The following is an 18,767-nucleotide window of genomic DNA, read 5'->3' on the forward strand; positions in this document are numbered from 1 at the left end:
GGATGATAAGCGTGCTTATGTTAAAGCTAACATGCAAAAATCCTAAACTTCCAAGGCATTATTGAATGTAAAGAACAATTACAGCTTGTTATTAAATTGTCTTCCTTTGCACAAGCTTTTGTTAAAAGCTACACAAGAGTGCAGGCTGAAGGGCATTCTAGGTCATCCCAGGTAAGACTCCATGATACACTCTCAATAAAATTGCGATTCTTTTAAAGCATGAACATACTAATGTCTATAATATCAAGGACAAAGAGGCCTTATCAGTATCCCAACTTTTTTGAAAATACAACTTAAATAAGACCACTCAGTTCCTCCACACTGGGTACAGTGATTGCTAACTGTAACTAACTGCATGAGATATTTTTACCCAAACACACACACACACACACACACACACACACACACACACTTTTAATCAACTCCCATTCTTAGAGGAAATCAGACAAATTAGCTCAGAGGCAACTGGAATATTCCTGATTGTTAACACTTAGGGGGAACCGGAGCACTGCTGACTGTTGTTACCTTAATGTGCCCAAAAGGTCCCAATGCACAAGCTGAGAACACTGGACTAGATTATTTTCTTGCTGTAATTATGTGTCCACTTCACTTCAGTCATTGATAAATTTAGAAACCCTGGTTTACCTGAAGAACTATGCCAGAACATATATTACCCCATGAAAAGGACAAGGTTTTCCACCTCTAAGCCCACACTCAATATGAATTCACATTAACACTGAACCAAGTAAGAGTGCTTGTGCAAACATTCCAAATTTAATGAGGAAATACTCCTTCCATGCAAACATTCAACTGTCTTTTCCTGCATATCTGCTAAGTTCAGTCACTTCTCATCTTACTCCACTCTTACCTTATCACCCCCACACTATTCTATGTTTTAAGTCTCTTCACGCTACTACTAAGATCCTTTGTAAAGCAGTTAAGCAATTAAGTGCAGTAGGCTATGCTGCAATTGAAATAACAGAAATAAAAGACTATTACAGAGGAGATCTCAATTCAAAAAGCAGAGAAACAAAAGCAAACTGCATGCTCTTTTAGACTAGAAGATGAAGGGTTACCAAAATGCATACAATGGCAAGAACAATCAGCAGAGAAGTTTTCTGTTTTGAAACAGCTGCGAGAATGTTTCGGCATACAAAATACCATGTAAATAGAAATTAATAGTATCAGATTTTAAAAGCTTGTGTTCCCTTTTCCTCCTACAATAGGATAGCTTTATTTGGAACCACATTCTGTGAAAGCAGTGGCTTACCTTGAGATCTAAAGGTAGCTTGTTGGAAGTGAAGACACTCAACTTTATTTGGGGCACGCTAATTTTGAGATTTTCAAAGTAGTATCGCTTTTGGCCTCCACTTTGTTCAACAACCTTTTCATGGAGATTTTCATCGTACTTTTCAACCTCTGCATCCAGATATAACCAAAACAGATTATATACAAGTATATGAATAGACATGAATGCACAATTCATAAAGAGTTACGAGTTTTTCCTGTACAAATATGTTACTGCTAGTGTAGCCAGCAAAATTTCCCATGCCTAGTGACATCAAAGTCATCTTTGAGGCTCCAGAAAAAATTTTTTTTTTTCAAATCTGACTCAATCTCTCAAGAAACAAATGAACAAAGAACCAATTTCTAGCATAAGGTTTAAAACCAAACATTACTAACTAAGGTGTTTTCCTAAATTAAATTTCTTTTATCCCAGTTTAGATGAACCCAGATACAGGAACGTAAGATCAACATTAAACTCCTTTCTGCAGAGGCTCAGCTCAGCCCCTGCGTACAAGGACAACGCTGTTACATGAGTCATTGCCTGAATACTGTAACTAACACAATATTACATGAACAGTTTGCACAGGCCATTAAGACATTAGCTTTCCATTTTCTTTTTTTTGCTCATTGTTTAAAAGTGAAAGTTTCCAATCATGTAAAGACCTCCTAACATAGTTTGCAAGGCATTTTGAACTTAATTTTATATGCAAAAATGATGATAATAACTCTGCATATTGAAAAGCCAGTCCTTATAATTTTACATCATACCTGATTCAGACCGGTCATAGCCAAAGAAACTCAATAACTTTAGAAGCAATTTCTCCTCAATTTGAACTGTGAACTTCCGAGCAGTGATCATCAGATGCTACAAGAGATAAACAAATCTCAGTTTACAGTACGAATACTAGAAATATGATCTACATAAGATATTAAAAAGGACACACTGTTCTACCTCAATAGATTATTTTCATTGTAATGGATTTGTAATAAGATTTCCACCACCAAACTGTCTTTAGCAGTTTTCTTCACTTACTGTTAGCTGCAACCTGTGATGCTTTCCCTGCCCCCCACCTCCTTTTTGGAATGTATTGTGCTTTGCTATCTAATACTAACACTTCAGCATTGGATTTTTACCTGGATTCTAACACTGAAATCACCTTTTTTCTTTTTTCTTTTTTTTGGAAGTGGTATCATGACACGAGTGTGAAGATTCCAAGCGATAAACTAGGTCTTGATAACCAACTCAGTTTCACCCTTACAATGCATTTTACAGCTGGTGGATAATATTCTAAATAACATGGATAGCCTCAGTTATGGTATTATGCTGCACGATGACAGCTTATCATAGAGATGCAACTTATGAAAAAGCACAGCACAGATATTCTGGCTCACTCTGCTACGAGGTTACCTACCAGCTCTAAGGCGAGAACAGTCAGCTTGAAGAGTAAATCACAGACATGAAGAAATAGAGTTCTAGCCTAATTTGTTATATTTTTTTTTTAAAAACATACTTATTATCCAGTTCATCACTCATAAACATAACTTTAAACATTCTGAACATGAGAAGGATGAATAAAGTGTCCTTTAAGCCCCAGTATTAATTCAACATGAAGTGCATTTACACAACTGATTTCATGCAGACTACCAGTATAAATTAGGAACAGACAAAGTCAATTAACAGAACAATATTTGCATGGTAACAATCAAAGATTGCAGTTTACCTTGTATATATCAGTCAGTGCATTTTTACTGGGAAATTTCATTGCATTTACTTGCACTGCAGGTCCAGTCTCAATGGTCTCATTTTCACTCATCCTAGGTGTCAGAAAGAGCATAAAAGGCTGTGTGGTGCCCATGAGTTGGTTGTCTACCTACAGAGTGAACAAGCCAGATAAAAGAACTGGAGTAGGTGACAATGAAGAGGCTTGATTTTGCTGTTTAACTCTAGACTTAAAACATTGGTGGCGGGGGGGAGGAGTTATCCATGCCTCCTGAGCCAGGGAGATATCAAACATATTTGGCTATTAATCAATACAAGACCATCCAAAAACTATTCAGAAATACCCTTCATTATGCAAATCACTACAGCTACCAACACATAAAATAGATAATAATAATGAGTTTAGTAGTTTGATTTAGGCTTCTTTTTTTAAAAATCATCATCAAAAATATTAAACAACAGAAGAGTTAAGCTAGTTCTAGATTTGACTGGTCTATTTTGTCTACAAAAATACGCACTTTTCCTCCAAGGAAATCTTACGTGTTGGGAAAAGAATTCAAATATTTTTGAGTTTTTTGTTTTTAAATAAATTGAGTTTTACAGTCTTCAGTTTAACTTCTGAATCTGAAAGACCAAACTGAAAACAAATCTGAAGGCACAACTTTTAAGAACTTCAGTCTCAGTAATAGTTTTGAACATTTTTCAAACCTATTTTGAGGGGGAAAACCCCAAAGACCCCAAAACAAATAAATTTGTCTCAAAATGACAAGTACCTGTACATCTTGCACACTAAGTTCTAGCACCTGACTTGTTGACAGCTGTGTGTAGTGGACATTAATTTTTGTGAGGCTTGCAAATATTAGCTCTTCAGGGGCTTTGTTGACTAAAGACAATCCTATTCCTCCTTCCAGTTTCACAAGCACCTGAGAAAATAATATTTAGAGAGGAAAAAAATACCAGAGATAATGAATACATATTTCTGCAAAGACGACATTTTTTTTTAACACATCTCCAAAAATGCTGAACAGCTCATTCCTGATGAAGTCTTCAAATAAAGAGGTCTCAGACATTTAAATCCAGCTTGTAAGAATGAGGAATTTTAGCAGAAAAAAAAATGATATAAATTCATCACAAGAGATCATGATGGGAGAAAAAAGAAAAACCAATGAAATAACTCTTAAAAGCTAGAGAGCAAAATACTAGAAAGAAAATAATAAACAGGTATTAGTTGTAATATCTTACTTCTAATTCCTGCTCTGTATCTGGATTTTTTAACTTGCGTAGATCTTGTTCTGTAACTGGAAATTCATCTCCTTCACAGGATAAACGATCATTTCTACGTTGGTTAAAATCTGTTATCTAATAAACAAATAAATTATTACTATGATCACTTTCTTATCTGCAAATAACAACTATACTGCCCTACATTATGAAATTAATCTTTTTAAAAGTAAATATAGTGAAAATCTTCCTTGTAATTATTTCTCTTTTTCATAAGAATCTCCCCTTTATATCATTATAAATTTAACATCTTAGTAAGGATTTAAAGATACATTATAGAGATATTTCAAATAATGGAAGATATTCCAGTTAATGAAAGAGCTTCACCTGTAGAACTCGAGTTGGTCCATCTGGAATGACTCTAACAGCTAGGACTCCTGACCCAGGCCTCATCTTCTGGTTTATGAACTGCTGTTCAGGGGGAACAGGCCCCAAAAGTTCAAGAGAAGTATCAGGACCAAGAACAACTTCTGCTCCATCGTAAAGACCTAGTATTCCTCCTTTTGCCTGGAGAAAGAAAAAAAAAAAAAAAAAACCCAAAAAACTGATAGGTGAAGGGTTCAGATAATTATATTTAATTTAAAAGTGTATTTTACTTTTCTCTTCTTCTTCCACAGTTGGAGAAGAAAATTAATAACTGATATGAGCAACCTTCCAGTAAGGGTAATAATGCATTTCCAACTTTTCAGAACTAAGAGAAGAACAGTCTAGTAGCAGTTTTACTTGATATTACTAAAGCTTCTGGTCACTCATGTTTAATCAGTTGGGAAGTTAAAAGAAATAGCCAAGATCAATAAGTAACTATTCCTCCTATGTGTTCAAAAACTATCACATTGTGATCAAACACTGGCAGCTTTTCCTGAGAAGTTCTTCAAAATGATAGAAAGCTTCATAAAAGATGAAGTCCAGATTTGCAAATAAGATGAGAATATAAACCTTTTCTAACTCTTCTCAGTAACAACACTGGGATGTAGGGCTTTTTAGTTGCTTCAAACTGACAAGCAGTGACATACTAAGCTGCAGTAATTTAACTGCAAAGTGATCAAATCACAATACCATGGGACAAAATCAAATATTCATCTCTAGAACTATTTCTTGGTATTAGAATTGAAACACATCAAAGGTGGCATAGGTGGCATGACTGCATTGCTGCTGTCCTTCCTGTACCTATTCAGGAGGCTGGAATCATCTTTTACGAGTATCAAATTCATTAATCAGAATATAACTACAAATGCAGCCTTAAAGATACTGTGAAACCTTAAGGGTATTTTCCATACTTTTACTTCTTTGGTTACATCAAAACGAGTATCTGAAACTTAAGAACTGTTATTGCCAGGATATTTTCACTTTCAGAACATGTACATACTGTTCAGTCATTACACAGTGAGCAACATGACTGAGCTGCTGCTATTTTGTTGTTGCTTTGTTGCTTTAAAATGAACAAATATCTGAGTAAGCATTTTGGAGGGAAAAAAAAAAACCAACAAATTAAAAAGAATTTGGGAACAATAAAAAAGGAAGCCTGATAGATCTTGTCCTAACTACAGAATTTGCAAAGTGATATTGATTGTTATATTGTAACTTACAGATCTATTCCAGAGTCATAGTTCGCATAACAGACATTCTTTCATCGTGGATCTAATGTATTTACTATGAGAGTACGTTTTTTCACTGATTTAGGATTGATTCTCATTGCATAGCTTGCATATTATTTGTAATGTTCTATTATAAAAAATATTGAACACATTTTCACATTTTCACTCAACAAGCAATACATTTATGTAGGATAATATATTCAACTTCTGTTTGCAAACAACGGATCAATATGGTGGAAACACAGTTAAAAATAAAAACATCATTCTTTGACATTTAGTGCTATGATTCCCAAGAGCAATCCATTTTTCTGTGCCTACAAATTCTACTACCAGTAAGCCGAACTATCAAGTCGTATACAAATATTAGCTGTTTGCATGCCAGTTTTCCTTGAACACAAAGAAAGAACAAACAGTTCAAACTACTTTTAAATATCTCATTACTAAAATCTTAGAGCTATGATTCTGAGAAGTGCTAGGTATAGCAAGTCTGACTTTCACCCAGTGATACTAATAGGCACTCCACAGCATTTTCAGATTTGTGTATGTGTGCAAATATCCAGTGCCTATTTATCATTTCGCTGTTTATTTTCAGCAGTGATATACCATTAATTTTCTAATTTTTTACTTGCAAATTAATAGTGCAAGATGTTTAATTATTTGTAATTGATAAGAACACTTGAACATCAATTCAAAATACTTTAAGCTATTTCTGGAAGTCTGGTCTCTTTTCTATCCTGAAATTTGGCCTCAGAGCTTATAACTCACTGTAATACCAAGCCCAAACGACTCAACTGTTTATCTCAGGAACAGGTCAAAACAAATTCAAAATATAACCTGTACAACAAGTCCATGAATACCACAGGTCAACTTCCCATCACGAAAACTCCATGTCTGGGTAGTACTGCGCCGTCGATCAGGCTTTCTCAACATCAGGGGCTCATACCTGAAACAAACGCATACCAAGAACTAGAGGTTTCTAAATCCTCAGTTCTGCTCTTCTGAGGTGTTAATTAAAAACATCTGCTCTAACTTTGTTCAGTCTTGTTTACATATTCTCAAGCGCTGTTTTAAAAATCTGCTGCTGAAAATACATTATTAGTTATGCTTTAAAATATATCCCTGAGTCACAAAAGTGATAAGATCTGCTCATAAAGCTAGGTAAGATCTAGCATTTCCACATGCCTTTGGAGTAATTTCTTTCTTTATTCAGAGAACATCGTGTTAAGTATGCTTTCAGAGATACTTCAAAACTGTTTGGGAATTACTTAGACTACCAACCCATACCGTAATGGGCATATTTGCTGACACTGCTTCAAAACAGTTTTGATGGTTGACACTTGCTCACAAGTCATTGTTTTGAGACTAAAAGAATTATCTCAGAACTTACTAGATGATATACCTGTACACTAGAGATACAGACACATTTCACAGCTTTATTGCTAAGTCATCCCTAATACTCGAATTTTAAATATCCACAGCTGTTTAATTACTGAACGCTGTACAGATATTAACAACTTAATCAGATGATTGGGTTTATTAACTATTAACATTGGTTAATCATAAACCCCACATGCCACACCTGTTATCTGTGACAGCTGCCAGACCTGCAATATCTAAAATCATAGAAGAGTCCATAGATCGAGGAGAAGAAGGTTTATGGGGATTATGAGGAACTGAAGAACCTTCATGGCAAAGCATTCCTGTGCCAGTCATTCTCCAAAGCTGTGATCGTTTTCCTGGCTCCTGTTGAATAAAAATTTAGTATTTAAATGATTACAAAGCAGTACAAAGAAAAATATTTCTGTTTTGTTTTGCCATCAAGATGCTTTAAATTATAATCCTTGGAATGGCTTGTATATACATTTAACTTCATAGCACTGAACTAGAAGTTTGTTCATAAAAAAGTATTTTAATCCAACTACAGTATCAAACGAATATACAGCTTACATAGTAGTACTGTTGGACGTAGAGCTATATTAACAAGCTATTTTTATCTCAACAATATTTAAATATAGCTTTTATTTCTTAATAGCTCCAGAAATAAAGACTTACCATACAATGAAACCAAAGTGTGCCATACCTTGTAACTTCATTAGAGTCTACATCATCAGTTACCGTATTTGGCTGACTGTCCTGGAAGCATCTACAATGTTTCCCATTATTTTTATTCTGATTCCTTTTTCTCTCACGCTTATGCTGGAAGCCACTTCCATGTTTCCTTCTCTTTGATATTTATGAAAAGTACTCAACTTTTCTTCACAAGAATCCTACTTTTGTCCTTTAAACATTCCCTTGATATTCTGCCACTTCTTTTGCTCCACCCTTCCTTATTTGACCTTTCAGTGTACTCTTTTCCTCTAGCCTTTCTTCAAGCAAAAAAAAAAAAGGTATCTATTTCATCTTCCGATCTGACCTTTGACCATCTCCTTTTCCTAACATTAGTGTAATTTTCTTACTATTGACATTCAGTTGCTTCCTACACAAACTATCACACCTACATTGCATATAGATATCCTAACATAGTTCTTCAGTGACTTCTGTGACACAATTTCCTTTTTCCACTTTATTGCAGACTGTGCATTCTAGTATTCACAAGTATTTTTTTAAAAACTTTCTACTTTACTGGGTCAATGGATGATACGAATCACCACTGTAATTCAAGAAATTGAACTGCTAATATCTTTTCCATTTCAATACACTCTTATCTCCATCTCTATCCTTAAAAAGTTAACATGAAAAAAAAAATCCCCCTCTTTTTCCAGTATATTTATATTGGTACCTTCTTTTTCAGTACAACCCGTTGCGTCTTCGGAGAAACATCAAGGACAAGCTCTGCATATGCAGCATCTTTATTTGAAGCAACTGGTCTTACAGTTGTTTCCTGTAAGCTAGAACATCAAGAAAACATTATGTTTATTCACAGCAGCTGCTTCTTCTGTAGACCAAATTACACGTGTATCAAAAAGCAACCAAGGAAGCTTATCTCTGCATTACAGTCAAATCAAACAATTGTGTATATTGCTTTCCCTTACTTCTGGCATTATTAGTGCAAGTTGTCCATTTAAGTGCACTTTTAAAAGGAGCTTGGTTTCTCACTGCTAGCAATGAGAACTGAATGGCCAAATCACATGAACTCAAAAGAAAGTTTTCTATCGTATATTGAGGAAAAGACTAAAGCATATAATAAATCTTTTTTGCAACTGTTTTCACTAGCATATAAACTAGTACAAGCTGAAAAATCACACATAGATCACATAAGCAATTGTCCTGTAGACAGAGCTCTTAACCCACCAAATAAAATCAAATTCCAAAGTGAGACCCTTAGTATCCTTGTTCTTCTAAAGGGCAGAGAGGTCACTGCAGATGCCAAGTGTTAAATCCTTTTCACTGTGTGAGAAAACAAACAATGACAGGCTGCTTCTGTGAAGCTAAAAAGGTACAACTGCCAAACAAGACAATATATACAACTTAGCGACTCCCTGATTCTTCTTCTGAATTTTGGCACTCCTTCTGTTAGCTACAGGTTGGCAAAAGTTTAGCTGCATATGGAATACTTACAAAAGGTGTAAAATGGCAACTGTTAAGAGAGTAATAACTTATAGCCTAGAGAACACAATCAGCATTCAAAATATTTTAATGCAATATATAAGGGATTACCCTGAGAAGGTATAAGTAGCAGCAATATAAATGAAGTTTTCGTAATAAAGTTGCTTGCTATCTTGAAAGTCATTCATGCTGCAGATGATTTCTGAGGAGCCTGCCCCTTTAACTGTCAGCATTATAAAAGGTGGTAGAATAGGTTCATCCCATGCATAATCCAGAGAGGTCATGGGCTTCACTTCCGTATATAGTCTTGGCTCAACAACACCATGCTGATTAAAAACAATCGGCACCTGTAACAGTTATGAAAGAAGATTTTACTTCATATAGAAGTTCTTAATCAGTAAGACTTTTTGCTATCATTTGCTCATTTTTCAGTAGGTAATGACTAAAACGCATTCACCTCATTTTTTTCTCCTGAGAAGTACTTACTTTCATTTAGGTCTCAAAGATAGTCTGTAAGAGACCAGGAGTATCGCTTTTGTTTTTATTCATTATCCAGGGTTTAAAATGTCTTCAGGCCCATAGTAGCATCTCCAACCTTCCTAATCAAGATTAGGAGACTTGCCAAGTTTTATTTAAAAACTTGGTATCAAAATTTAGAATAAGAATGAATAGTATTAAGAACTCAGCCTGCTGCTCTGATCACAAGCCAGACTGCAAGTTATTATAAAACATGCAAAGTAAGATCTCTGACTTCCATAATCACTATCATGGAACTTGTTTCCTCATTTCTCATCTTTGTTATTTCTGATTCAGTAATGCCTTTTGTTCTAGACACCAAGGAAGGAGGTGTCTGAAACGAGAGGAAGAAAACAAGGCATATGCATGTTCTACAAAATAAGCCCACAGACAGACAAAAAGGAAGTGGTAGCAGTAGCCAGAATTCTTTTTACAGGTTATTCACACGCTGGATATAACATAGAAGACATTACAAACTACCATCACACCACAATTTTCTCATCACTAATGATACTCTTCCTTGTAAGACTTTTAATTCACTGACAAATGCCACAATTTAAGTACTATTATTGGAACAAGATAAAGTAGTTCAGTAACAGCAATTTGTACTAAAACTATAATTGTTTTATATAAAACTTTTTTTTACAATACTTTTTGCTACCTTTATTTCATTCTGCAAACTAGTCAGCTCCTCTCTCCTAGCTTAAGTATAGAACTGCTATTTTTATTTTTTTAAAAAAGAGTTTCATGATTTTTTTTTTTGTCTTTACCTTGGAAAAATTGTCTATGCGAAAAGGTGGCGGTAACTGATCTGTGTCACTGAAGGCAATGCGATAGGTGGCTCCTCGAAGAGTAATTTCTACTCTTAAGAAGTAACATTTTCCCAAGGTGTCCCTGAACAAGAAAAACAAGTAGAAGAGAGGTAGGCTTCCGATTTGAATTGCTGCAATCTTAAGTGTTTAAAAAGCTGCTTATATTAGAAAATGGGACTATGTTACAGAAGATTTACATAGAGTAACTACCTCATATTAATATGGAATGAGTTATTCTTGTTGACTTCAAAGCCCCCAGACCAAATGCAGTTTGGAACATCCATTAGTCGCACACATAGTAGTTGATCATAATCATTACGTGGCCAGTGGAATACAACACTAGAACCAGGAAGTGTGGAGATATAGCCATCTGGATTAGAAGTTCCCTAGTAACAGAAATTGGTAAATAAATACATCTTTATAATATTAAAGAATATAGTATTAACCTATACGTCTGTTAACTATAAACACAGCAATTATCCTGTTAGGTGAATACTGGTAATCAGAATACTGAGAGTCTCATAACCAACCAACAATAGTTTAAAGTATAATCTTCGTATTCAGTTTTGCTTAGAAAAATGCTGTAACTAACTATATGTAGTATAGTAACATAAACATTCCCTTGGTTCATAAAAACATGAACCAAGCATCACAAAACAGGAAAAAGAACGGCAGGCGTTCCACAGTCATATCTTTTAGATATTAGTTTCACTAAAAAAAAAAAAAAAAAAAAAGTCTCATTGATGTGGCCAAAAGAAATGCACACAGGCCCACATACAGACACACAGACAAAATTCCTTGACAGAAAGGAATCATCTTACCTGACCTCTTGCAAACTCCCGCTGAACAAAGGCAAGCTTGTAGGTTGATCTGTTATCTAACAGGTAACGGGGTGCAAATGTTACCATGCAAGTATCAATATAACGGCCTCTGCCTTTTTTAACATCAATACCTAGCAATAAAAAGTTAAAAATAAAGTTATTATTTACCAGAGAAAGCAAAATATATCTGCTAAAATACATTTTACATAGTATGTTTTCTTTTTAATGGGTTCCTGAAATGCACTGTTTCTGTCATACCTCTTGCTTAGAAACGTATTATTTTAAACAATGATGAAAAGAAAAAAAATGTAAATTTTTTGTGTGATTAAAATCTGAAAGACTTAAAAATTAGACTGCCTAGCAGACTTAGCATACTACTCTGTTCAACATTTTCCTCTGGACCCTCAAAAACCCTTAATAACCTTTCCTTTCTGTTTCTAGTGCAACTGATACTATGTACCAGGAAGTCTTAGCTTCCCCCCTCAATGTTTCCAGCAGCACATACCAATGTTATAAATGAGGCCTGGTCTGTTTCCATGCTGGATCACTTTAAGGGCTCTTACACCACTACCACCATCCAGGGAGAACCCCTGGCACCAGCCAGGCATGCCTTCAGGATGAATTCCTTTTCCAACACGCATTGTACAACTAAGGGCAAGAAGAAAATACAATTTATTGAATTAAATGAAGGATTAGATATCAACATGACACTAATAATAAAAAACATACATAGATCTAAAAAGAACATCTGTGTATTAATAATAAAAGAAAGACTAAAAGCTATGACTAAGCTCCTCTTCAGTTATTCATTTTGCACTTACATTGTATTTTTCTTAGGGCTTCCTGAACCCTTTTAACATATTAGTGAAGATTCAGTAACTAGGTCAGGTAAAAAATTAAATATTCATCATTTGCAGACTATTTTTTATTTTTTTAAAAAAAGAAAATTTGGAATAAAGTTGTGTTTTGTTTTGTTTCGTTTTTTTGCTTCGGCTGTAAATTGGAAAAAGTTCTCTCTTTGATGCTAATTAACATCTGAAAACCTCGCTTTCCAAAATCCTATAATTTCCTTTTACTTCAGAATCACAGCAGGTCTGCTGCACATGGACTTTCTGCTATGTGACTGCTACTAGTTCTGTAACATTCAGGGTTAGGATGCCTTTTTTATTTTTTTATTTTTTTTTTCTTTTAATCTCAGTTTGAGTAAAGATATTCATGCAACTTCATAAATTTCTTCACAAAGGCTTTGGATTTTCTTTGGAAAAAGACAAAGCAATACAAAACACATACAAAAACTGCCTGCAGTTATATATATTAGCCAACCAAACAGTTTTCAGCAGCAAATGTCTAAATATCCAAAACACTCATTTTAATATTCACAAACTTAGTTACTTAGCAGGTCATCTTAAGGCAGAAAGGTTTCTTGCATGATATTTATACTGAAATATCAGCACCCGATCTTCTGCCAATTACTTTCATACTTTGTAAGGTTCCCCCTTCCTGCTCTTCTCTCCACGTTACTTACAAGTTTGGCTGTTCTTTATCAGCATAACAGAACAGAAGTGGGCTGAGGCTTCTAGCAAGCTCATGCTCCTCAAACTGACCTGCAGCATCTGTTTTGGCATTATCTTGTCTGAAGATAAGCGGTAATCCTTTAAGCAAACACAAAGAGGCCAAACTGTCAAAGTACACTTAAACTTCACACAAATCTAAAATGGGAACTGTTAAAGCTACTTCAAATTAAAGAACAACCTAAAATTCTCTCTCTCATTCTTGGTCTAACCTGCTTAAGGGCTGCAAGCCATGGAATCTGCTTCTTGCAAAAAAGTACTTATTGTAGCTCTGACAGTATCAATGGATGTTAACAAAGAATAATTGCAATGTAGCTATGGTTCAAGACCTGTTGGTTTCTGAAGGCATTTCAGTCTTTGAAAATCACCTTTTAATTTACCTAATCTGTTTGATTTATTTAAAGTGATAAAGTCTATTAATTAGCTTAAATTAAAAAAACTGCAATATAGCAATTGAAGTACCTGTTATAACATTAATTAAAGAAAAAGCTATTGGCACAGCAAAAATCTTTCTTGCAACTTTTATTCCTTTTAAGTAGTTTTTTAAAGCTCTATTTGGCTAGAACAAAATACTAAACAAAATCTTCATTTCCAAGTTCAGCATTATAGTTATAAAAGAAAAAACTGTAAATTTACCTGTTTTGTTGATTAACCAATACGGTGCTGAAATGAATATTTTTAGAGACCCTTCAGCTCGACATACAATCCTTATGGTCAAATTTAGCAGTCGTTTGTTGACATCATACAATCGCATCCGTACCATATAGTTTTGTGTCCCAGGAGGAATCAACAATTCTTTGCAGATTGGAAAGTTTTCTAGCAATACCCCTAAAAAAAGAACACACAGAAACATTGGCTTCTGATCATCACACAGCTTTGTCATTCTGAAATACTTCACACAGTTTGCCTGGATTAAATTTAAATCTACACCTCAATTTAAGCCACAAGCAGCAAAAAAGGTTTGTAAGGGAGTTTTATTTAGGAGCGATTTTTGCTTTTGGCCTCGTAAGTCCAGCCAGGGTTGGAAAAAAGTAATTCTATAGTTACTCTCAACACCAGTGTTTTTCTGTCATGAAAAAAAAATAACAATAGTAGTATCCAAACATTGGAGACTTATTTCTTTTCCCTTCTCTATCACTATTCTTTCCAATCTCCACTGTTCCCACCCTCAGAAGAGCAGGAGAAAGCCCAAGCAGAAACAAAACAAGATAGATGACAGATCTTGAAAAAGGCGAGAATACTGACTTTTTTTTTTTAATGTATGTGTTTCATTATTAACTATGCAACCAAATGAACTGGCTGCACTGTAACCCAATGAAGTCATCATATAACACTTTCAATATTTTATTTTCCATTTCTTGTACCCTATTTCCTTGTATAATAAAATAGTTATTTTGAGATGCTCCTCCAGCAGGAGCAGAGAGTGATATCTATAGAAGTACCTTACCTAGCTCAAGATTCTGAGATGTATCAGCTGTGTGCAATGCTGTCTCCTTGCCAGGTTTTAGTGTCCCATTAATTGGCATCCCTTTAACATAAAACTCGAGTTCACAAGGTAGCAAGTTACAGATTACCACAGTTGGCAAGAGATAAACAGTATGCCCAGGCTGCCTGAAAATCTGTTTAGCACTGTCAGAAAATATGCTGGAGGGCATGTAATCTGGATAATTCTCTTTCTTTATGGCCACACAAAACCTGTGAAGACAGACAGGTGTATTTAAAAGAAAAAAAAATCCATTATCAATGAACTCACAGAATAATTTAACTTTGTCTCTGAGCCATGCTGTATCTTCAAGAGGATAAGAACAGCACTTATAATTGTTCTCCACACAATCAATTTAAACCTTGATTACGAGGTATTTTGTATTTATAATGCCTTTCTGATAACAGTGTAACAATAAGAAAACTTCAGCATTATCCTGACTTTAATTCAAGAATTCATTTAATCACTCAAAAGCACTCTTTCATTTTGTTCAGTCATTAAATTGCTTTTATTGATGCCCACCTATAAAACTTACTTTTAGAAATTCACAATAATGTTATCAACTATCGCTAAAAGTAGATTTTTTTAAACTATCAAAGTGAAAGTAAATTATAGTCATGTTCTTTGAAGTAACTGCTGAATATGTCCTACTTCCCAACACATACCCTAGTTTTGGCCATCAGACAATTCACTTTTTCATTATTTAAAGCAAAAAAACAAACAAACAAAAAAAAAACCCCAAAAAATTAACTTAAAATAACTTTTTGTTTATGCCCCAGTAAGACCCTCAGAAATAGCATACAATGAAAAGAAGTATAAAATTGACAAACAGCAGTATCTGTACAGTATGCAAATGTCGCTTCCTGAAGGAACTTCCATAATGTCCAAACTATTTCCTAAGTTGGTGGTATCCCTAAATCTATCATATCAGACAACTTTAAAAATGCATCAACTCCTCATTATGCCAAAACACTTTTGGGCTTAGAATATAGCACAGAATATTCAGGAGAAAGCATGAAACTGAATGGACTGTGAGGAACCACTCATTATTCTGTTAGATGGCCTAGATGATTTAACAAAAGTTCACATTCAATTTTCTAAAATTTTCTTTTTTATATTAAATATTTATATTAAATAATACATATTAGTATATTAAATAACAAAATATAACAGTATGCTTACTCTGTAGTCTTGCACATTTGCTATTACGTACTATCAAATGTGCTCCAAGGAGCCCTACAGAAATATAGTATTTACATTTCAATGATTCCTTATTATACTTGTGACCAAGCAAAGCATCCTATTAAAGTGCAGAAGCTTTTATCTCTAAATATTTTCTTTTCTATTATTTCATATCTGAAAAGGAAAATACAGTTACAGAAAAATAATTAGGTCTTAATTACCTGAAAAATCGGCTATTTTCAGACTCCATTGAATGACATTCTCTCTTACTGCTACATACTTCTGCTGTCTTCTGAACATTAGTCCAATGAATTGGAGCCTTACAGAAAAAGACACCCATTCCTTTTGGCCTGGCTTGCAAACGCCAAGACGTAAGATGTAATGGAATAGCAAAGGAATCTCCTGGCATAACTGCTGGAAGAACTACAGGTTCTGCAACCAAACAGATAACAAAATACATACATCAAACCAGGTCCTTTGCTGAAAAGAAGTGTAAGATTTTCAAATAATACATGTCCTAAAACTTCAAAGTAACAAATATAAAGTAGCTAGAGTTTTACTATAAAATGAAATAATGTTTCAAACATCAACCCATTGTTTCAAGTCCTGTTAAAAATCAGGCAGCAGATAAATCCAGGGGTGTAAATTTGAAACTGAAAACAGACTAAAGATTTGCTAGGAGTTTAAATTTTGTTTTCTAGGTTGCTTTAATTAAAAATGTATATTCTGAAGAGACCTCATTCATTACATTATCAGTATATACACACAAGACAGCACCTTTGCATGCACTTTAAACCTGCGAGACTAATGCTAAAAGACACCATGCTACATATGGAAGAAATACAGGCCCTTCTTTACACAAGTTCAGCTCTCCCCACCTACCTGTACAGTAAGGAAAAATTCTATTAGGTTCTTTAGCCTACCTCATTGATCACATTCTTCTGAACATTAGCCGTTCCTAATCCAGGGAGGTCTACTTTGTTGTTATCCATTAGCAGCAGTTGATGAAGCTTCTTCAGCAGGTAACTAGAGATTTCATATAGTAGGGAATGAATATATTATAAAACTTACTGTCAGGAGCAGAAGGACTATCTAGTCTTAGTTCCATTGGTGTTTCCAGCTTGTTCTTTACAATCAAGGCTGAGCGCACAGTTATCACTTTCCGAGCACTACCTTCCATGGTAACTTCAAATACCACACGAACTGGTGGCAATGAAGAAAACTAGAAGATATTTAGAAGAATTAAAAAATACATGTAACAATTATACCTAGAAGAGGGATGCCTTAATTTTGGAGCAGTAACTGCTGAAGTAAAAACTTGTCAGCTGTGCAAGAGCAGCAGTGTAAACAATTTCATAGTAATAACTAATAATCCTGTATCTCATTTAATACTCAAAAGCATTTCATCTGGACTCACCAAACTAATGGTTTGAAAAAAATAAAAGTCCAAGGAACAGATTGGAGATTGAATTTGGCCAATTATATTTATCGTTCTGAATGAGCTGCAACTCTCTAGGAAATAGGAATGTGCCTGCAGATTTTATTTTGGACACTTCCTCAATATAATGGGCCTTCTTCATATTAAATACTTTTTCCAGTTTAAAAAGAAAAAGAAACTGTTCACTAATGCCCAGTTTCTTCATTTTCACTTGACCACCATTACTTTTTTTTAAAAAAAAAAGAGTAAAAAAAACAAACAAAAAAACCCAATATCCTCGATATATATCACATGCACTTTTTTTCCCCCCCCAGATACACAGTATATAACCATAAGGCCTATAATAACTTTTAAAGCAGTTTATTTCTTCCTCTGGAAACACTATCAAGATACAAAGTCATATTGTTTATGGACTGAAAAACAGACAGACTAATAAAATCCTAGAAACCCAGCGAACAAGAACCCAACATTAAAAACAAAACAAAAAGCAAGAACAACAAAAAAACCCTACTCACTAAAAAAAAAAAAAAAAAAACACCCCCACCATAGTGTCTGTGCCCTCTACATGCTGATTATGTTCTTGCTGTTGTGCTGGAACAGATAGGGGGCACAGGATCCTAATCGTCACTATCTTTTTTAAAGCAATATTAACACCCTTCCACTCCCCTTAACAAACAAACAAGCCACCAAAAAGCCACACAAGAATGAAACAACAACACTGCCAGAACTGGCTAATAGAACTTTAAGCAGTATGAAAACATAGTACAACAAAGAGGATAAAAACATCACCACCACCCCCCGGTCCCAGGTATCAAGATTACAGGAAACATTTATATAAATGTCTTCTCCCCAAAACGCAGTGCAATGAACCATCCAAATATAACTTTAAATATTAACTCTGTATCTTTTTCAAAGTATTACATGCTCAAAGAAGAACTGTAAAGATTCTAAATACACACTTTATATACAGTCTTACTATTACATTATTTTATTAATTCTGAGAGTGTGAATTTGAAGCCTTAATGATGTGGAGTATAGGAAGACCTTTACAAACAGCCAACAATTTCTTCTCTGCCAACAATAACAGGAAAATTAGATGGTTGTTACCAAGTTTTGTCTCCAAAATCTGTGCATTAATGTGATTCAATAAGCTCTGTGAAAAATATTCTTCAAAACAGCTTAATTTCAGTGACCACCGGAATTTTCTGCTTGACTTTTAGCATTTAAAGGTCATGATTTTAGTATCAGAAGTTCACTTTGTCGTGCTAATATGTCTGCATGTTGATTTTGAGATCTCAGCACTTCAGATTTTGACAAGAAATATAAATTAGCTTTCTGCTATGGAAAGTGGCACATGTTTCAGCAGTCAGACAACTGACATGCACTCTGATGCATAAACATTTTGATTCAAATATCACTATTATCAGGCTGAAAGTATCTTTTACCCAAAATTGCATAACACGTTTTGCAACCAGAGTATGATCTTTACAGGAATTAAAATAGGTATCCCACCAA

General features: G+C 34.5%; 1 protein-coding gene across 7 annotated transcripts in view; it reads right to left on the reverse strand.

The window, feature by feature from the left end:
- Positions 1-18,767, reverse strand: part of VPS13D (vacuolar protein sorting 13 homolog D) — a 113,246-nt gene that overhangs the window by 44,787 nt on the left and 49,692 nt on the right. For all 7 annotated transcript variants that reach the window (XM_062593526.1, XM_062593529.1, XM_062593525.1 and 4 more), the window contains 19 exons: positions 16,886-17,036; positions 16,036-16,246; positions 14,597-14,844; positions 13,786-13,977; positions 13,104-13,230; positions 12,084-12,226; positions 11,579-11,709; positions 10,968-11,143; positions 10,716-10,839; positions 9,541-9,776; positions 8,663-8,771; positions 7,463-7,626; positions 6,718-6,826; positions 4,616-4,795; positions 4,250-4,366; positions 3,781-3,930; positions 3,009-3,158; positions 2,056-2,152; positions 1,271-1,419 (listed from right to left, as the gene is read on the reverse strand). In XM_062593526.1, coding sequence (XP_062449510.1) covers positions 1,271-1,419; positions 2,056-2,152; positions 3,009-3,158; positions 3,781-3,930; positions 4,250-4,366; positions 4,616-4,795; positions 6,718-6,826; positions 7,463-7,626; positions 8,663-8,771; positions 9,541-9,776; positions 10,716-10,839; positions 10,968-11,143; positions 11,579-11,709; positions 12,084-12,226; positions 13,104-13,230; positions 13,786-13,977; positions 14,597-14,844; positions 16,036-16,246; positions 16,886-17,036 — 2,964 coding nt within the window. The remainder of the gene's footprint in view (positions 1-1,270; positions 1,420-2,055; positions 2,153-3,008; positions 3,159-3,780; positions 3,931-4,249; positions 4,367-4,615; positions 4,796-6,717; positions 6,827-7,462; positions 7,627-8,662; positions 8,772-9,540; positions 9,777-10,715; positions 10,840-10,967; positions 11,144-11,578; positions 11,710-12,083; positions 12,227-13,103; positions 13,231-13,785; positions 13,978-14,596; positions 14,845-16,035; positions 16,247-16,885; positions 17,037-18,767) is intronic.

Source organism: Rhea pennata, chromosome 22 (assembly GCF_028389875.1).
Source record: "Rhea pennata isolate bPtePen1 chromosome 22, bPtePen1.pri, whole genome shotgun sequence".
NCBI lineage: Eukaryota > Metazoa > Chordata > Aves > Rheiformes > Rheidae > Rhea > Rhea pennata.